Source organism: Aythya ferina (genome assembly GCF_964211825.1).
Source record: "Aythya ferina genome assembly, chromosome: 1".
Classification (NCBI taxonomy): domain Eukaryota; kingdom Metazoa; phylum Chordata; class Aves; order Anseriformes; family Anatidae; genus Aythya; species Aythya ferina.
The window spans coordinates 162191037-162213261 of NC_140296.1; the positions used below are offsets into that span (position 1 = coordinate 162191037).

The window sequence follows — 22225 nt, forward strand, 5'->3', positions numbered from 1 at the left end:
AATGCAGAACACAACCTGGCCCGTCATGTTCTTGATTTTGTACTATGAGTGCCACTGCTATTGGAAACTGGATTGCTGAGACAGCACTGGGATAAACAAATGTCCTGAAACAGCAATTGTCTGGATGGATGCTTGCACTCTACTCTATATAGAGTACCTAGGGTCAACAACCTTTTTGGTTTTTGATGGATTTTATTATTAGTTTATGGATTTTATTAGTTTCAGAAATTCATAGGAGAGTGAATTAGAGCCACCCATGAAGGTGGAGTTATAGGAACTAGCGTTATCTACACTACTGCAGAAGTTGGGGTGGATGATGAGGAAGGAAGGTAATGGGGGACCCAGTGAAAATAAGGTACAGAGACCCAAAAGAGGAAGAAAAAAAAATCTTCTTGACTGTGGCTGTTTGCAAAATAAATATCTGGCTGGGAAGTAACAGGTCCTTCTGGGCAGCAATTCATTTCAATCTAGGATGGAAGGCTAAAATAGAACAAGTGAATTGTACCCTGAAGGTGCCTGTTCCTCTCCAGTGCAGACTTCTAAACATAGTTCTCCTGAATCACACCTGTGATGTCTGCTCTTCAGGACTAAGCCTTCAGGCAACTTCTCAGGATTAGTGGATTTAGAGCCATGATAGAACAAGAGTTTTGATGCAAATATATCAGCTTGCCAGTGTCCAGCAGAGGAAACTGGGTCAGATATATGGCACACAACATAACTTTAAACTTCTAAAGATAAATGTTTCTGTTCTTCTTGTCCCCAGGTGATATCTAGAGCTTTACATGAGTAGATCTATGAACTGTAGGGTCACCACCACACTGGTAGAGTGCAAAACAAACAGCAAACAGAATTGTAAGACAACTTAACACTCAATTCTACATCCATCCCCCAAACCATGCTTCTACAGATTTTCCAATCTTTGACATCTCCTATTCTATGCTTTTTTGACTGTGAACTGATGAGTGCTGTCTATGTCAATTTACATTTAAATATTGGACATTTTTTTGTCTGTGTTGCAAGAGGAAACAGAATCCATGTGTGTTTCTAATGCATTACACCAGCCAAAAGGCACAAAGTAAAAAAGATATGCGGAAGATGAACATATTGGAGTTTTGGAGTAGAGGGGGAGAAAGATGATGGTTATTAAGCATTAAGAAGCTAGTGTCAAGATATGGAGGTATATCTTCATTAAATCATGGCAGACAAGTAAAAAAGACATCTTCTCACTGTATAGCTCCCATATATATTAAAAAAAAAAAAAGAAAGAAAGAAAAAAAAAGTATAAAATACATTTAGAAATATTGCACAAGCCCTTACCATCTAAAAATAAATCTTATATATATATGAAGTATGGCATAACTGAAGATAGTGAAGGAGAGAGGGAATGAAAGTCCATTTCCAAATCTACTGTTTACAAGATGGCCCTCAAAGCACTTACAGAGCATCTATTCAGGGTCTGCACATCACTACTGTGGGGAAGTGTCATTCCCATTTTCCCATTTCAGTGCTGAAGAAAAACTACACAGAGAAAACATCCACTTGCCCAAGAAATCACTAGCAAAACCAGAGATGAAACTTTCATAACCATAACACTGCACATTATTGGATATGTAATATCACAGCATTAAAACTCAGGAGTGATGCCCCAGACTGGGATTGCATTCTTCTCCTGGACATGAGCTAAAGAAGTTGATGTTTCTTTACAGCAATACACTATAATGTGATGCAGGTAGGACAGCCCCACTGTAAAGACAAATGTGTTAGCAGTAAAGTCAGGGGGCAACCAATTTTAGCTAAGAAAAAAAAAGTAAAAACTTTTTTTAACAGTTTCAAAATTAGGTGTTTGATAGTTTGATGCCATGATAGTTGATTAGAAAGATTTAGCTTTGCAAAAAAGAAAATGGGGGAAAAAAAGGACAACAGAATGTTTAAAAGTGCTTATAAAATCCAGAAACACATGAAAACATGCTATTACATGTGTACTATGACTTTCGAAGTTAAATCAAATTGAAATTTTTCATGTGTTTAACTACACATTTTTACAAATTGTGTTCAGTTTGCTTCCTTTTCATGTAATTTGTTCAGTTCCATGTTGAAACAAAATGCAGTTCTCTTAAATGTCATCACAGCTGATCACTGAAATGTTCCCATAGGACTAACTATGTATACCTAGCAAAAGTCTTTATTTACTAATTTTATTAAGAATTTATTTATTGGATTAACTGTAAGGAAATTTTACGTCAGATACTGTTTAATATAAAAGAAAACCAGACTTCCTACAGCCCTGACTAGAACCCTGATGCAGAAAAGAACTGACAGCAGCCTTTGTATTCAGGTTCACCTCACAGCCATTTTACTTACTCTGATTAGAGGAAGCACAATTAGATAAGTGGTCTGAGGTATGGTGCCAGACCGACAGTTTGGTACAGATCTCATCAGAGTATACATGGAAGTGAAGGAACTACTTGCACATTATTTCTCATCCCATGTTCAGAGATTGTCACATTCACATCCTAAAAATTTGCAAGGGAAACATGAATATGTTTCAGGTTTCCTTGAATACCTAGAATTCATATTTTCTAAAAAGTATATATGCACCTCTCTGAAGGGCTTGAAAAAACATTTTCACTAACTGTCCATAAAGCCCCAGAGCACTGTCAACAAGCTATTACCAATATCCAAAAGCACTGATTTGTTACATTATGTTACTCTCGCGTCCCCAGTCTTGTAAATTGAATTGTTCTCAGTGAAGTGTACGTCTTTAACAAAGGGAAGATATCTTTCTAATGCTTTTAACCTCTTAATTTTGATCTTGAAGCCTACAGAACTTGGAGATCTCAGAAATTCATTATGATTGTAAGAAAAATAATACTACATTCCACAGAAAGTACTGCAGACAAATAACATTCAAAATTTAGATATTAGAATGGTGAAAACAAAACAGTGTGGTGGATGGGTGACAGTTGTAATTTCTCCAGAGTCAGGAATTCTCTTTATTTCTGCTTTCTTTCCAGCACATATTATGTTAACAGCAACATGGGAGCATGATATAGGATTTTTTCCCCATTTCTAACACTCACAAGCACCATATGATCCTTCCAGCCCCACATCCCAACTCCTGGAAATCTGAGACTGGTATTAGATGGGACATGTGGACCCATTTCAGTTGCATCTGTTGCTTTTGGGAAGGTGCTATTCCTTGGTCTTTTCAGATTCATCTGAGGTTACAATAAATACATAATAATAATAATAATAATAATAATAATAATAATAATAATAATAATAATAATGTGCAAACACATTTTAGCAAAGGATTAGGTACTGGAACTTAAGCAGAGAATATGGCAAACAATACTTTTAGCTCATACTTAACACTTAAAGGTCTTCCTGCTTGAGCTATTGTCTCAGCCACACTGGAGGAACTAAGGAATTCTTTCTGTCCTGCTTCTCCCACTCTGGGTCTCCCAGCACTGGCTTGTCCTGTGGAGCGCTTTGAGTTTGCTTCTTAGCCCTGCCTTTTTTCCAAGGCTGAACCTGTCATCCTCTTTCAAACATTCCCACATTTCTTCTACATCCTGTTCCTGTTAGGAATGTCAGGGATTCATACCAAATATACCAGAGGTGTCTCAGTCTCCAGCACTGCTCTTTATTGTTCTGGCTCCATTTAGAAAATTCTTTGCTTCCCTTGCCAATGGAAACCCTACTTATTAACTCAGCCCTAACAACACTTCAAGGCTTCACAGCTTTTTTGGCACAGCTAAATCCAAGAGGTAGTTGTGTTGAGCATAGAACCTCCCCTTCAGATCTGTGCCTTTGAAAAGGAAATTTAACCACTATTTGGTCTCTAAATTGCCTTTTTTTTTTTTTTTTTTTTTTTTCCTAGTACTTGGTTCATGCTATGTTCATGTTTCCTAGTGTATTATTTCTTATGATGACATACTCTGTTTCATTGACCTTGTATTATCACATCTTCCAGGGCAGAATAAAGATAAACGATGCCAAATAAGAGAGGTTTGATTTTATAACATTTTAAAAACTACTTGATCCTCTAGCAAATTACAGTAGAGGAGACTGGAGGGCTCCCACAGCTCCAAGGGCAGGACAGCAACACACTGCCAAGAGTTTGTCTAACCTTTGCCTTAATGTCAGAAGCCTTCCCTTACAAATCACTCTAATGTTTCAGCAGTGTTCAGCCTGATTTTTTTTCTCTGTATCTGGCCTAAATCTTATTTGCTACAATTTAATCCTGTTATTTCTTGCCTCATTCAGAAGGTGGAGAGCAGTTCATTCCCTTCCTAGTCACAACTACTTGTTACATATTTTATAAATAAAAAATAATAATAATAATAATAATAATAAAAACATACTGTTATCTGCTTAGCATTTTCTTCTGTATTTTGGATCATCCCAGTTCTTTACCTTTTTTTCCTCTAAGTTTCCCAAAACTCATGGTCATTCTTATTGTCCTTCTCTGACTTTCCTTCTTTAATTTGTCCATATCTTGGTAGTTTGTGAAATCTTATATAAGTTCATTTAATACAATTTTCCTCCAGCTGAAAAAAAAAAATAAATTACGCTCCGGAGGTTGTAACTATGTAATTAGAAGAGGTGTGATGATGTTTGAACTGCCTCCTTCATACATCTGTTAGAGTTATGGTGCAGTCAGAGAGTGATCAGCAGGAGAAGTAACCTTCTGTGGTGGTGTGAGGGAACCTGGTGAGAGAAAAGTGACACACTGATGAGGAGGAGACAAGTAAAACAGAGAGATGGGATTCTGCAAGAGGAAACAAATATATCAGTGGGAAACACTTGTCAGGTGTTGTGTGTGTGTAAGACAGGTGGGAGAGGAGCTGCTTTAAAATGTTACACTGCAGAACTCACTTTTGTTTCCTTTATTATTGTTATTATTATTATTATTATTATTATTATTATTATTATTATATTTTTCTTTGAAAAGCAATATGGCAAGTGTGGAGAGTAGGGCAAGGAGATTATTTTAGGAAATAAATTCATCAGTTTTATTACTGAGATGATAACAATTCAGTTGTACACCTTTCAGTAACTACTAGCAAGAACAGAGAAAAGTATGTGCCATACAGTTTTAATACCATTTCTTTCTTAACAAATTTGCTCATATATTGTCACGTGTGAAAGATATCATGCCTGAGGGTATAGGTGTTTCTACAGCAGAAGTATAGTGTCTCTATAAAGTTTAATCAAAAATGGTTCAAAATACAACATTTCTACACTGCATTTCTTGGACATACTACAATTTCTATATTTAAAATATGTGGAAGAACAGCCTGCAGTGTATTAACAATTATAATTCCTTAAGTGGTGATGTATTGAGAAAGTTTTCTGTAGTTTGGATTTCTTCCCATTGTCTACTGCTGTAGAAATAATGGAATTTCCCCCCATTTTTAAAATATATTTTCCAATATTCTTTAGGCCCAGCTTTTGGTTTTAAACAAATCCCTTTCAACAAAATGATTGAATTATAAACTACAGGGCCCTTGGTGTATGAGTCATATTGACTCTTTTCAGAGATCTAATCTAATGGAATTGTAATTTTCCAGTCAGGAAATCTTAGTTATAGAAGAAAAAGTCTAATTATATTGCATTTACAAAGTGTATAGAAAGACTGGGATTATTAATTGAAATGGAATTTTATCTTAGTTTCCTTTTCAATTTGCATTTTTACACTTCCCCATACAAGAGAATAAAACAGATTGCTGTAAGTATACCAAATCTGTTGGTTTTAGAGGTATGATAGGTGGTATTTCAAATCTACACCAAAGTTCTACTCTGAATAAGAGTATCTAAATAGTATCTACAGAGATAAAAAATAGTATCTACAAAAAAATAGTATCTACAGAGATAAAAAGCACTTTGATGTCTTCTGTTCCACCTTTGGACTGTGATTTCTCTGCTGCAGCCCTTAGTGACACAACCCCTCTATGTAAAGTGGGCAAAATAAAAGATTCTAGAAACCTTTACACAGTGTTAATTCTCTAAATAGATAACAAAGATCTCAATAGATAACAAAGATGTTTGCACTTTCCTATTCTGAACAGTCTGCCTTTTGCTAGCTGAAGACTTCTTAAACAGAATGAATATTTCTTCATCTGTAGAAAAAGATGACACTGACTATTAAGCAAAGATATTTTTGTGGTGGTTTTGATGGAGCAAGAGAATTTGGAGGGGGGATTCTTTGCCAGTGTATGTATTACTTGAAGTCTTGGTTTCATTGTGATATAGAGATCTTAAATTTTAGCATTATTCAGCAAACAATTTTAGGGTTAGCTTCATCACATTGAAACATATGCAAGCAGATCAAAACTAACATTACCTCATTTGATGATGATGTTGGCCTTCAAGCAAATTAAAAAAAAAAAAAAAAAAAAAAAAAAAAAAAAAAAAAAGATTTGTTTGTTTTCTACACCGCTTGCTATATCTTCATGTAAGAGCTCTGAACCAGGAGAGCAAATCATCCTTGTCCTCTATCCCATTTACCCAAACCATTAAAATACTGGGCTACATCTGGTGCTGCTTTGCTTTTCTGTGTCATATGGGAGGTGTTTTCATCAAGCGCCTTATGCCAATAGGCATATTATGAATGGCAATAATTGTTTAGAACTGGAGCTAGTGTTTAGGCATCTGCCTTGTCAGTAGCTTGTGCCATGAAGGGATATTTCCTTATTACAACAAATTAGAAAAGAGGAAATCCATAATTTGTCCTTATCATATATTTACCCTGTTTTATTTAAAGAACATCTAGCAAATGAAGGGATTTGTACAGAAATGCACAAAGGATCCAGTATTCTTCCTTCTATGTTTAGAGATCCTATTACATATTTCAATTTCATCTTCTGTCTCCAATAAAGTTCTAATTATGCTATGTTTGCTTAAGAAACTTTTATGTTTCTTCTGTTTCCAGTGTATGTATTTTTAACATCAGATGATTTAATTATATATGGAAGTCAAACTACTATGAACCTAGATGAGCAGAGACAGATGAAAAATCATGTAGACTATCAATTATTAGGAACTTCCTCTCTGCACTAGACTCTAAAATTTCATTTTCATGATCAACATGAAACTGTGATGTGGTGAAGCCAGAACATTAGGATGGATTAGCCTTTAATTCTTGTTGTTTTATATATATATTTTATTTTTTATTTTATTTTATTTTTTTGTAGGAAGTCTTACACAGTCTGAGCATGGTTTAGGATTTGGAAAAAAAGTAAATCTACCTAAGTGCAGTAATCTGAATTGGAAGCTGAACAGCAGTAATCAAGCCTATTCTCACCATCGTATTTTGCTTTGGGAAGCACTTTCTTTTCATGTAGTAATGGTGTTGTATCTGGAGAGTCAGCTGTTCTACAATATGCTTTTGCAAGTTTCCAAAACAACTTCCCTTGCAGAATTGTTGTTTACACCCCGTCATTGTATCAGATAACTTGGGTACCTTTAGTAAGACTACAGAGTGCAGTTGCTCAGAAATTCACTATAGCTATCTTATTAAAGGATATACTATTTGTATAATGGCAGAGAGGAATGGGAAAGTGGCTTCCTCAGTGTCTGCCTTCAAATGAACCAGACAGAATAGTTTTGCAGCATTGAGTTAAACAATGAAAAATGACTTACCAAAGATGGCTCCTCAAACTCTTTCCAGTTCTAATAATACTAGCAGTAAGATAAAGCACAGAAAATTGGGATGTAGGTTGGGGGAACAAGCATCTGAACTGCCCAAACTCTCAGAGTTTATGGGCAGCTATAACTGGTAATTATTCATGTTCTTCATGGGCATCATTCTCCTTCATTTAACTGGATCATTTGTTTTGTTTGGTGCTTTTACTTTGCCTGGCGGAATGGGGACCTGTGTTACATCTGAGAACATACTGTCAGAGTTGTCTTCTGAGACTTTCCCTTTCTTGCAGAACAGAGGCAGGCAGCAGTCTCAGAGCACATTTGCTCTGCACAGCCAGGTGCATGCACTGACTCTGCTACTCCCTCGATGTGAGGAATATTATATCACATTGTGAGTGTGCAGCTGACCTGAGTAACCTGGGGCTACATTATGGCATATGGTCTGCACTAAAGCCTCTATCCTAACCGTGTAATCTGGACTAGGATCTTCTTCAGCTGTGGTCTTGCTAAATTCACTGGCATCTCTCTTGAGAAAGAATTTTGCATTACACTGGCAAATAGAAAGGTATACAGACTACAGTTGAGAACTACAGGGAAAGCATTGACATCAAAAAGACTTTGGTGTCCTGATCATAAGTAATTCTTATCTTCCTTGAATGTGTGAACTAAGAGAGCCTGAAAAGGAAGTTGAAAAAACAAAAGCCTTCATCTTGGTGGAGCATTAGCAGGTGCTCAGAACCTGTGCTGCTGCAAACACTTCTGCATTCTTGTGGAAGGCCAGTTATGGTCCTTACATCCAGAGTGGCTGTGATGCCCAGAGAGGTTGTGAGGTGTCCACCCATGGAGATATTCAACCACAGTTGTGGTTGCGGCTGTCCCTGCTTTGAGCAGGGTTTGGACTAGATGACCTCCAGAGGTCCCTTCCAACTTCATTTATTCTATGAGTATATGATAAGCATCTTGTTCAGTTCCTCTAGGTAATTTGTATGCAAAAGCTATAATAAGCCTGCCTGCACATTTTGTGTGTTTGATTGATTGTTAAGTTTGTGAAATTAACTGTTTTACAAAAAATTAATTTTTCTGTGTCAAAGCAATTCTTCTCCAACAAGCCTCTAAAAGCAAATATGAATATTTAATAGACAATTCATTAAATGTAAGCATTTTAAACTTCAAAAAATGATTAATGAGACATATATATATATTGTGAAAATATTGTGTGGGGTTTTTTTTTAATTATTTTACACTTGGCATAAATCACTGTGGAAGTGCCTGATAAAATGTAATTGAGTTGTACGATATATTTTTCATAGCCTGTGATGCTAAAAGTAGAATGTTGTACTTAAGGGACCTTTCTTGGCCCATAATACAATCAAAAGGTTTGATGATCTCAACTATCACTGTATAAAATATTAACATTTTAAATCTAAAATTTAAATGTGTAACTGATCTCTCATGTAAAGAGTCAATATGAAATAATGTGTACATAAGTAAAAATATGTTCTTCTACTCAGATGTTTCACCTATTTGAATTTTTAAACCTGCAAATAATTAATTTCACATGTTTGTACTATCTTCCAGTCCAGATGAATTAAAAGATGAATCCCATCAACTGTTTGTCAGATGAAATCCATGTGATTAGCTATTTTGTCACAGAAATCTTATGCACATATGTCAAACCTGTACTCAGTATTTACTAATGGGATTATCAAGAAATGTTTTATCATTGCCTCAAAGACAGTTCAACCTCTTCCATTAAGATGGTCATGCTGCAGGTATTTTTAATCCTTTCTCTAGGAAGTGGAGTCCAAGTCAGAATATTGTTTCCATGGTAGATTTACTACATCTATGTTACATTACTGGGACATTCATACTCTCCACTTTAAGTGAATGCAGATGACATTAGATAGGATTAAAGGCACCCTTTCTCACCCTGTTTCTTAACTCTAAGCAATTTGTATCTCTTTATTGCAGACTCTAAGCTCATTGTTGCACAGTAAACTTGAGCAATGAGATAATATTTGCATTTTGCTTCTACTGAGGTAACCTACCCTGTTCTTTAAGTTCCCTCTCCACTCACACTTTTGTCCACATGAAAGGGCATTTGCAAACATTTCCCCTTGTTACTAACTCTGTTCTGTTCCAGCAGTGAGATTCTGTCAGCTGATGCCAGAAATTAATCACTGTAACAATGACACCTGCTCTGAGCTGAATTAGATGACACATTGCCTGAATGCTGGCAATAGCCAGTCACCTGCTTGCATTACTAACTCCAGTGAAGCTGAACTTCTGGAAGTATTTTGCTAAGTAAAGATGAAACTTTACCCTATCATCAAATTATCATATCAAAGTCATATTAAATTGTAATCATCTATCTCTGTCTCCTTATACCAAGTCATTCTGTATTTTATACATGTTCTTTCATGTAAAAAATAATTTATTAACAGCTTTCTATTAATTAGTTAGGCCTTCCTTCCCTCCCTCCCATATGGTTTCTCATAAGTCAAAAACCTCTTAAAACCTCGGTTTAAATGTGAGCGGTATATTCCACTTTTTCAACAAGCCTGTGCTGTGATTGTAAAGAGGTATTTGAAAGATATTGGCACTATTATTTACTACTTTCCTTAGATCCATGAACATAGAAGTTAATGCATTTGAATAAGTAATATTTTCCCTCAAACTGGACATATACTAAGAGTATATAAGTACTTACCTAGGGGTAATGTATGCACTTTTGAAAAGTATTGGCAGAACATCACCGCTGCTTGTCCAGTTCTATGGAATTACCTTTGTGAATTTACATTTACTTTGTTTTTGCAGAGGAAGAATGATTTAATCAGCTATATTTGGTAAGGTTTGTTTTTTTTTCCACCTGATTCACTTAACATGGCAAATCAGTCTGTGCCAATAACATAACAGTAATTTTCAAAAAGTGGGACTTACAGAAGTTACTATTTAGTACTCTGTACTGAGACATCATATGGAGCCTGATATAGAGGAGACTGTTATCAGGGGAAGGACACTGATTTTCTCTTATTTTCTGGATTTTTCTGCGTGTTGTTCCTAACAAGAATAAGCTGTTTGCCAGTAATTATGGCACTATTCCCATTCTGGCTTTTTAAGTTGCCTTGTTGGGTCTTCCTAATGTAGGTAAGGTTTAAGTCTGGTTGCTGGGTCTGTTACAAAATCTTTTTCTCTTCTTTTACTTTGATAAGGAAGACTAAAATGTGGGAGGAGTCCCAGTCCTGAGTTTTGTTTCCTTAAATTATGTTAAGGAAAACACATTAATGGTAAATCCTGGTTTGTTTTCCTTGCACATCTTTTCCCTGTTGATGTACATACATAACTTAGAGCATTGATATTTGCAGTTGTCTGCCTAATAGCCTCAAGGCAAATAAACAATTACGCTCACCCAAACATGAGTCCTACATGAGTCCAATTCCTACATGACTTGTTTTTGTCTTAAAAAGACTTGACAATATTATTGATAATGAACAAAAATGTCTTTGTTGTGGGAGGAGAGTGTTCAAGAGTATATTTGACAAAGGACACTAATCTCCAGCCTTGATCCTGAGAAAGAGCCTGCAAATACTGCAAAACGTGGGCTTTTCAAGAGATGTTCAATGTCAGCATAACTTTTCTTCCATTCAGACTAACAATGATAACTTCAGAAAGAACAGAGTCAGGTCAATAGTGAATATATATTTTTAAATCCTGGACCTAGAATGCTTGTGGGAGTACACGTGAGTTTGATAGCCAGAACTTAAATTAAAACAGCAGTTAACACCACTCTGTTTCTAGACATGAAAGCCTGTTTTCAGAAAAAGAAAAACCTGCCCTTTCTTTACAAATTTTCCTTGGCCTATCTGATGACTGTAACTCGCTAAAGAAGTTGTTTATACTTTTGGAGTTATGTAAATGGCCCCGACATTAGTCTCTTCCACTCCTTACATAGTCGTACCAGAGAAATATGGTACTTACTTTTTGAGCACATCTGTGTTAGATTTGTTTTCTTTGGAAACACAGTATCTGTACAAACTTAGTGGTATAAGAGAAAGATAGTCTTGCTAGTTGGGCAAGTCTATTATACAGGGGCCTATGGCGCTACCTGTATTCTGGGATTAGCAGCAATGATACAGTGCTAGAAGTGATTCGTCAGTGAAGCTGGAAAGGTTGGGAATTAAGGAATATCTCTGATACTGAAGTATGGGCTACTAAAACATCTACTTCTGATTATTCAAAACTGATTTAGTATTTTCAGGAATTACATAATATGATTGTTTCAGATCAACAGAAAAAGGAAGTAGGTGAGCAGGAAGAAGGAGGGAAAAATTATAGCTTGTGAAAAATAGTAAATGGATGAAACTGAGGACTGAAACTCATTGTATATTAACTATCTGTAAGCCAGACTGTGGTGATTTTAATTTTATTGTACAAGACATTCTATCATGTTTAGTAGTGGACTTGTCTGTACTAGGTTAAAGGTTGGACCAGATCATCTTAGAGATCTTTTCCAACCTGAATGATTCTAAGATTCTATGTTTTGAGGATCAGGTTTCAATTAAACTAAATACACCTTGCTAGTGTGTTTAATAAGAATTTTTAAAATATATTCCTGTAAGAAATTGTTTTATTAAGAATGCCTTCTTTGCACTGAATATTCTGAACCTCATCTTTGAGAGTAGTTTGCTGTAAAATTTTAGAATGTAGTCTTGTTTTTGTGTTATCTACTTGTTAAAGTCTCATAGGCAAATTAAAGATAATTTTCAAAATATAAAGAAAAACATCATTAAGGGTCTGATTTGGAATCCATAGAAGTCAATGGAAAGACTACAGCTGAATTCAACGTCTCTGATGCAACTCTCTTGAGGGCATTTTTTTGCTGTTCTATCATTTCATGTTGAAATATTTTGCAGGAAGTTACCAACAGAACAGTGAGATTATTTTTTTCTGAAGTTTTAAATATCAGAAATTCACTTGTTCTACCATGCACTACATCCATTTTTTTTCTTACATCTAAATAATAATTTGGCTACAAATATTTCTCTGTGTCCATTTTTGATGACTCAAAAAATTCTACTTGTTTAAAAAAATGTTTTCTCTTTAATGACTGTTTGGTTTGGTTTTGTTTTCCTGTTTCATTGTTGTCATTGGTTTGTTTTGTATTGGTCTGTTGTTTTTGTCTGTGCTAAGAAAAGTCATATATATGTATCTTAACTGCTAGCAATAATGTTCTGGCTACTCCAAGGATACAGACATACTACAACAATTCAAACGATTTCTACATTTATCAGAGTAGTGGAGGGAAGAATCAAGACATCAAGAATACAAATGTTAGCCTTCAACCCTTATAGTCACTGCAGCTTCCAAATAAGTGATACCAGATTTAAGTACAACATACCCACAGTATGTAGTAATAGCTAAGAATGAATGTGAGAAATATTGAATATACTACAATGTCTAAAAGACCAGGATATCATCCCTAAAGCCTAACTAATCTCTAAACTAACAAATTTCTTGCCTTGTTTCTCAGTCCTCACACTTTCCTTTTCTTAAAGCCTGTAGTCCTTCACCCATTTCCTGGGTATTCCTCAAATTTAGCCAGTGGTAGTTGTCCCTGTTAATGTGATACATTTAGCTGTTGCAGGCTGTATTAAGTGCAGATTTATGAGAATATAATTGATTTTCATTAGAATTTGAAAAATTTATCTTTCAGTATTAACATTTGACTGTCAGTGTTCTCAATAAATAGAGCTTCAGCTGACCCTGCAGTAGCTTTCTTGAAAAGTACTATTAAAAAGTACTAGATACTCTGATGTGAATGTCCTGCATAAAAACCTCTATACACTACATATAACCCATAGGAAAGAAGACAGTAACAGTGAATGTGTGTACAGGCCAGAAGGGAGTCACAGGTAAAACCAGAAGAAAACAAGAAGAAAAATAAGATGGCAAAATCCCTATAGAGCTCCATGTGCTTGAGGAAGAATCAGGAAATGGGAGGGGTGACACAAAACAAGAATAAATACTGAACACCGCCCATGATTTCTTTATTTCTTACCTGAAAAAGTAAGCTGTGGTAGCTGTTTTCTTTTTCTTTTGCAGTCATCTCTAACAAACAGTGACATCATCTTTGTGAAGTTGCATGCCCCTTGGGAGGTCCTGGGCAAATACGCTGAACTAATGAATGTAAGAATGCCTTTCAGGTAGGTGTAGTTGTATTTTGTCTTCACGCTTTACTGTAAAGCTAAAGTAAAAATAACACCAAAACGCACATGGAAAGCTCATCTGTAAGATACCACACATCCTTTGAAAATATAAATGGAGTGCCATAGATACCATAGTCATTGATCTTTCTTGTTAATGCCTGCAATTTCAGTAGAGTATTGGTTTGAAATTAAGGTGAGCTGTAGCAGTGCAGCTGTTTTCATGGGGTATTCTATCCTTAGGCCCTTTAACCCCTTCACTGCTGGAGCCCCCTGCATACTTGTGCGCTGCTGTTTTTTAAATGGACATTTCATTGAAATCAATGGGAGGTCAAGAAGATCCAGGTACGTAAGGCAGCACAGAAAGTGCATGTCTGTTGGACGTATCTGGTATGTTCAGCACTGTAAATTTTCTGCTTGTATAGTGCATAGTTATGGAAATGCAAATTATAAATAAGTATCACGTCTAATATGAAAACAATTCAGACTATAAGTGCCTTTGCCTGTGGAGAAAATAAAGAAATTGTATAAAATGTCACTGACAACCAAATTAATTTCACATAATCCTTCAGATTATTTTTATAATATATTTAATATCATTTGCATGTTGAGTTATGAAATTTTCTCTGTAAAATATCTATTTTACTCTGCTGGTTACCAGAAAGTTTAAAATAGCATGAAGATTTCCACTTGAATTGACCAAAACCCCTGAACTGAGAGGTCTTGATTCTTCTTTCAATTAGAAGGGTTTATAGATTCATAACTCCATTGATTTTAATGGAATTACTCCTGAGCAAGAAAAGGATCAGATCCAGAATATACAACTAGTGAGTTTGTGTCCTTTGCAGGAATTTCTGTTCCTGTTTTCTTCTTACTTAAGGGTGACAAATGCCTCTGGTATGAGACATGCTGTAGTATTACAGAACTTGCTAGGAAAAAATGGATAAGAATTAAGGACAAAAATGCAGGCTTATTTTCTATGTCTGTATGCTTAGTTTTATTTTGTTTTGATTTCATTTACACAGCAGATCTTCAGTTGTTCTTATCTGGGCTTCTAGTGCTAGAGAAAAGCATAAAAGCTATCACAGATCATTACAAAACATTCATATTCTTTTTTAGAAAAGCATTCTAGCCACATAAAAGATGGACTGGGTCAAAAGTGTACCTCCTCTATATTCTCTGGCATTCCTTGAGATGAACCTGGCCCAGTAGAAGGATAAGGTCCCATGATTAAGAAGTACACCAGGAACTCAGATTTTAGTCACAGTGAGCAACTTATTCTTTCCTGATCTGAAGTCTCTGCTTTGAGATCTATTTCTTAGCAGATAGCAAATCAGGTGCCATACAGAAAGATGTGCTTCATGTCCGCAGGTTCATTCTTTTCTTATCCACAGTGTTACTAAAAGGAAATTGTGGTGATTTTTTTTTTTTTTTATGTCTGACAGGCAGGCTCTTAATTTTTATTTTAAGAGCAACAAAGTTGTTTACCATTTAAAAACAAGAATCAGCATTTTTCAAAATGTACACTATTCTAGACTGCCTGTTTCCAGACACCCTTATCTGACCCCTGTTTTAAGGGTTGCTGATTACTTACAGCTCCCAGTAAGTTTGGGTTGAAATTGTCCAAGGTCCACACATCACTTGCTGTTTCAAAGCAGAGGTCCCTAAGCAATGGATAACTCTGAATATTTGAAGGAAATCAAGAGGTGGATGTCATCGTCAGTAACACTTATCTTTGACTAATCTCTGCTCCTGCTGAGTACAGCAAGAGATACCGCACTAGCTTATGGAGGATTTGACCAAAGGATGCTGGCCAGCATGGATTTTTCTTCAAATTTTCACTTCATCAGCACAATATGGGCACTAGTAACAACAATAATGTCAAAATATAGTGTGTTAAATCTAAGTTCTGAAAATTAACATAGAAACTAACCACTTGTTTTTCTATAGTTGTGGGCTGCTGCAGGGAAAGTTTACATCCCAGCCAGACCCAGTACAATAGTTTATAGAGCATCAGGGTTGTCTTGTTCTAGAATGCCCTCAACCATTATTGCTTCCAAGGCACCAGCAGCATTACTACCCTGTAATATTCACAGATATTCAGAATGAAATTTTTGGTGTGGCCTTTCCTTTTCCAGAAATGATACAATTCAGTGTTACATGATGGCACCTCTCAGAATACACCACCTTGATTTAGCAGTAACCTCCAATGGTTTGAGGAAAGTCAGAGGAAGACACTGACATTCAGGCAGGCACACAAATCTTGCTGTAAGGAGTATCAGTCCCAAAGCCACACCTAAAGCCCTCAGATTTTCTTACCTCTCATCACGATGTGATCTCTGCTGAAGGTGATGGGTCAAATCCTGACAGCTGTGGTGCTGCTATAGTCACATAAGAAAAGAGCAAGAGTAACAACAGAGTGGGACAGGAGGTGGACAGCCCACTCTGGATCTACACAGAATGGTTTGGGGCCACTCCACCTGGGTGTTGTGAGCCCTACAGGGCCCATCAGAAAGCTGGCCAAGAGAGTGTGTTCAGCACGCATCTGCTTGTGCACCCTTGTCTGCTCACTGGATCCCCAAAGGCACTCCCACACAGCTTATTGCACTGACAACAAAAATCAACAATGCCTGTCTGAGGGGCAGAGGGGGTGGCTGTATCCTGGGGTGGATGCTGAGCACATACTCATTTGTTTGTGTAGCCTATATTCTGTTTCTGGGGATGATACTCCAGCAGCAAACACTGGTCCCGGTTGTCACTACGTGTATTATTGGCATATTGCAGCATCAGGCACTACTTCCCTGGCTTTTCTAAATAATTTCTCTTGCAAATCAAATGCAGTTTTTTTTAATTCACTAGTGGATATGAGATGCATAGAGGATAATTTATCCATGCTAGTATTGGTCCTTTAAAATTCCTGCACCTGTTTATGGACATCTTGGAAATAGATACATCCTTGGGTCCCTGTCTTTCACACATGACAAGTAGCAGAAAAAGAGAAGACAGCGTGAAAGCGATGATCTTCTTGCAATTCAAATGCCACCAGAGTCTGTGTGGCTTTCCTGTGACAGTTCTGTTAATCTCTCTTTTAGTCTCTTCCTCCACCTCTTACAGGCTTCTGTCTTCAATCTCCTTTCCTTCCTTGCTAGTTCATACTGTAACTGACGATGGGTTTTCTTCTCGACTGGCTTCATTTTTGCTGTTCTTCCAGGAGAAAAATCTATTACCTGCACCGCCGATACAAGTTCATGAATAGGTGAGTACAGTTCTTATGCTAGTTCAACTATGTTAATTTGAACCTGATAATTAATTGTTAAGGTCAAGTTGGAAGTAAAAGGTTATTAGCTGTATTTGTAGGAAGGTTGGAGGGAGTGATCGCACAATAGAACATATGCAAAAACATCTATAGCAGTTGTGTTTTTAAGACATCTGCCATGTGAAATTCATTTTACCAGTGTTGCCCTTTTTAGGAACAAGGAAATGTTTTCCAGTTGATGGAGTCTTTTTTTTTTTTTTTTTTTTTTAAGGAAGAATAAGTGAGTTAGTGCAAACACTGTCTTTTCATGTAGCTCATTAGGGAGTTTCTTAGGGTTAAAATACCACAGGTACCACTTTATTTTTTCATTTCTATACACCTTACCTACTTCTTACAGTGATGGCATTATTTATTTATTGCTTCCTCTGTGGGGATGCTTAGTACTTTGTTGGTAGATAGAAAAGCAATGAACCAAATTCATCTCTGGTGTGAGCTTAAGAGATGAGTACTTTTGAAGGATCTTTGAAGTTCTTTCACTCAATTATTAAATATCTTAAGGTTGGGTTTGATGTGTTTTGTGCCTGACTTTATGGAATAAAAAACTTCCAGTGCCACAGTTTGCATTTTCGATATCTCAGACAATTGAATGAAAATGTCTCAAAAAAGACTAAAATATGTATAAAAGCTCTGCAAAGACCAGCTCATACATTGGCATTTAATGCCACAGTGCTGTTGATGCAGTTTTCAAAAGGCTCTAATGTTTGATTTACTGTCTCACTCTTAAGTCAATGGAAAAACTCCCCTGAAGTTCTGAGAGGGAAGAGTTAGATTTGAAATATCTGCATATTGGAGTAAAACAGCTGTATTATTCTGCAGATAATGTCACTAAATGATCATCCATGGGAAGATAAATGATGTATTATCACTCTGCTGCATGAGTATAAGGGTCCCTTCCAACTCAGGATATTCTATAATTCTATGATTCTATATATTAAATCCCATCAAAATATGGTGGTGACTTGAGAGTACCAGCACTGATCTCACATTATGGTATTTGCATTTTTACACTGGCAAACACCAAATGGGCTCTTCATGAGAGCTAAGAAACACACGCTGTTCTGAAGTTTGTCAGTGTTCCCCCAACTTGACACTCCCACTTTACAATGAGTACATAGCACCTGTTAGTTTCAGAGTTTGTCATGATTTTAGTTAAGACATGGTTGCTTTCACTACAGCAATAGACTAAAAGGAAGGAGCAGGTAAAGATTCTAACATTTATATGTACCATATGAAATTTTGCCATACGTTCATTTCCTCTTGAGTCAACATATAATTTGAAGTTAGAAATAGTGTAATCTTTTTCTGTGGGTTTGTGGTTTTTCTTGCTCCTGAGTGATGACAACACTTGACTAAATTCAATTTTTATGTTCAGGTCTATGAATAGCTACTTGAGGCAGAAAATCTATAACTGAATAGTCCCCGTGGGAAAATAAGAAAACATATTCAGCTCTATTTTCATTTATGTAAAATTCAGATTTACAGCTTCAATAAAACTGTCTATTTCCTCTACCCTTAGTTCAATGAAGATTAGAAGCAAGTGAAGCTTTGATCCATTTTTTTGAGCTAAGCTAAAATTAAATTGACATTTAGTCAAAATTTATTTTTAAGAGGACTTTTGTTACAGGGCAAAGTCCAGAGCAGATCTCTTGCAACTTGTCAGTCACACTTGAATTTTCTTTCTGAAAAAAATCTAGTGATCCCTAAGTTTTAAATAACAAAACTCCTCTAATATAGTCTAGAGTAAAGGGTGGGTATCAGGTGCATACACAGTATCTAGAACTCTACCTGGGCTGTGGTTAAAAAATAAACTAAGACAATATCTAGCACTACGATATGCATAAAGCTTTTTCAGACTTGAGGCAAAAATAAAATCAATCTCAATTCAAAGAAATTGTTTTTATTTTCCCAATTTCCTCTTTCTTTTGGATAAAAATAAAAAATAGAAATGAAAATAGAAAGAAAGAAAGAAAGAAAGAAAGAAAGAAAGAAAGAAAGAAAGAAAGAAAGAAAGAAAGAAAGAAAGAAAGAAAGAAAGAAAAATATTCTATCTCTACCATACTTTCTAGCAACTAAAATGTTTCTCTGAAATTATTTAAGAAACTCTTTGTGTGATTTAAGTACAACACCTGTTTTTACAAAGAGGATACTGAGTATAGGCTAGGCCTGGAAAGCAGAGGCCAGGTCAGGACTGAAATGGAACAGACATGTCTTTGAGACAACCATGTGAATGAAGACAAGTGCATTTTGGACATGTGAGACTAACAAATGTTTTAAAATGGAATTTAGGAAGGAAATGTTTCCACTCTTCTCATTCATTCTGGCTGCCTACCATGCCTCCTCACTCCATGCGCTATACTGCTCTTGTGTAGGTTGTTCTGCCTTTCAAACACCATCCCCCTATCAAGCTGAGTATATTAGCACCTGGTGCTGCTCCATAAGGGAAAGTGAGGCCTGGATTAGCCTTGAAGAAACAATTAAGCACAATACGTTTTTAAAACTGTGCCTCTATTCGTAAGAGAGAGGCTTGTGTAGAATACAAAGCCTGCACTGCTGGCTCATGGTACTGTTGAAGTGGCCTGGATGTATTTTAAGTTTGGTCATTTTTCTTTTCCTAGGGAAAAAAAATAATTATGTGTGTGTGTGTGTGTGTGTGTGTATATATATATATATATATATATATATATACACACACACACACGTATATATATATGTATATATATTATAATGTATTTTTATATTTTTTTTAATTTTTTTTTTATATTTTTTTATAATATATATATTTTATTTTTTTTCCAAGGGATGGTTTTGCTGTACTCTAGGATGCAAGCTTTGCAGAAAGGCCTTGCATCCTTTCCAGACCTAGTTGCCAGCAGGGAAGGAGTATGCTCTCTGAGCATGCCAAGCAATCTGAACCTTGCAAGTGGCAAACCAGTCAAATACAGGGTATGCTCAATGAGAAGCTGACATGAATAATGTAGTTTTCTCAAGTGGGGAAAGCACTCTGTGCGTGCCTGCATGCGCTGTGATAAACCTGCAGTATGCATATCTCAAATGTGCACATTGACTTGCAGGGTGAATGGGAAAGGATTGCAGATTGGCAAGGGTGTTAATAGCTTAGAGAATTCAAACAATTTTAGTCAACGAATAAGCATAGACTGGGATATTTAGAAATTCCTCTTCCCTTTTCCACACCCAGGGTCACTAAGCCTGCTGAACACAGTGTAACTCAGGGCTTGTAACCTTTACAGAGGAAGAACTGAAGGCCAAGAAAGAATGAATTCCCCAGGAGATAACTTACTTTTCCCTTGTCATTCCTATCAGTCTCTGCACAGATTGGCTCAAGGCTGACAGTCTTGAGAGGACTAGTGGAGACTTATAATAGGTCTGACCCTTTGCAGTGTTGGGTTCTGACAACGTCTCACCTGCACTCGGGCACAGATATTTGCAAACTACCTCCACCTGCACTCCGAACTGCTGGGCTGGTGTGAACAATGCCCAGTAAGAGTTTTTATTAAATTTTGTATAAGCCTTATGTCATGCTCACATACACATTGCCATTCTTCTGAACAGTCACAATGGTTAGTTGGAGTGCCTGCTCCCATGCTATTCACAGACAGAGAACACACAAATGGTACCAAAACAGGTAGAGCTCATGTGATTACAATTTTGAATGCCCATATTTAAAAATTAGCATTAGCTTTCCTATTGAAGATAACTTGAGCAGAGAAGGTTGAATATTTAAGGAAATATTATATGTATTTTAAATAGAACTATGGCCTAATTTCATGTCACTGTCCCACACACTCAGTTATGTGTATATGAATTACCCTCCTTCAAAGTGACTGTGCAGGACTTAGAGCATTTGTTGGAGTCAAGGAAGAACGTGCATGTCCATAATTTGTTGTCTGATTTTTGGAGGCAGAGATCACTGGTTAGGAACTGAAGGTGTGAGGGAGGGTAGGTCTCATTTTGACAGACCCATCTCATTTTTGTTATGTTTTTTCATCATAATGTTTTAGTTTGGATGTGAATTTGTTTTAGATTTTCTTCTCCTGTCAGCTCTGATTCTTCCCTTTACAGTAATTTCAGTACACATCTTGGCGCGAGTGCCCTTGTGATTAAATCTACCCTTTCTCCAACTTATTCTTAGTTTGCTTTCACCTTCTAAACGTAAGGATCTGTTCAGCTGTCACCTATTAATCTATACACTGAGTATTTTGTTTTTGTGGAGGCAGTAGTATTGCAAGACACAGTTAAACCAAATGAACAAAGTAGCCTATGTTGTATACCATCAGCTGCAAGGTAAGAATCTGTAGAGAGCAGTAAAAGCATGCGGTTTGCTGGGGTTTAGGTTCCAAAGATCTCTTTCACAATCTGGGTTTTTCTAAGGTTTATATGTCCAAAGTCTAATGTGTAGTTAAGCCTGAAATTTAAAGTAACCGAAAAGCTGAGAATAAAAGTTAGAGAGTAGCCAAGAGCTTAATGAGTATGGATTTTTAGGAGTGTGTTACATTGGCATTGCTTTTCTGTTGAGACAAAATAAGATGTTTCTCTACTAAAAGCTTGTTATTAATAATCAAGGTCAGCACGTATAATTCAGTCTTCCTCAAAAATGTCAGACGTTGCTTCTTTTGTAGTCGCAAATATTAAGTGGTCTAGTTTGCCAATAGATGTTCTTTGTAAGAGTTCTGCAATGCAATGAAAAAGCAAGATATATCTCATTCACTGTCTCAAATGGTCACATTTTTCATGTTCTGCAGGATCGAGAAACAAATAAGCAGGTTTCGAGGATGGTTACCTAGAAAGCCAATGAAACTGGATAAGGAGACACTGCCAGACCTGGAGGAGAATGACTGCTATACTGCACCATTCAGCCAACAAAGGATCCATCAGTGAGTACTTTATTATATCATAGCATCATAACTTAATTACAAGATTAATCTTTTTCCTTCTGGATTCACCTTGGAAAAAATCAATTTCTTAGTTCATGTCTTAAAGATTAGTGTCTTCAGATTAGTTCTTTGTCACACAAAGGGAGAGAGTCTTGAGAGAGCAT

The 22225-nt window shown here is 36.3% G+C and overlaps 1 protein-coding gene across 12 annotated transcripts in view; it reads left to right on the plus strand.

Moving 5' to 3' along the window:
* The window catches only part of ANO4 (anoctamin 4), a 221767-nt gene that overhangs the window by 134845 nt on the left and 64697 nt on the right, over positions 1 to 22225 (plus strand). For 8 of the 12 annotated variants that reach the window (XM_084506049.1, XM_084506043.1, XM_084506040.1 and 5 more), the window contains 4 exons: positions 13753 to 13853; positions 14097 to 14198; positions 17065 to 17109; positions 21930 to 22061. In XM_084506049.1, the coding sequence (XP_084362175.1) occupies positions 13753 to 13853; positions 14097 to 14198; positions 17065 to 17109; positions 21930 to 22061 (380 nt within the window). Of the gene's footprint in view, positions 1 to 13752; positions 13854 to 14096; positions 14199 to 17002; positions 17110 to 21929; positions 22062 to 22225 lie in introns of those variants that run through there. The other 4 variants (XM_084506050.1, XM_084506046.1, XM_084506041.1 and 1 more) reach the window with 3 other exon arrangements.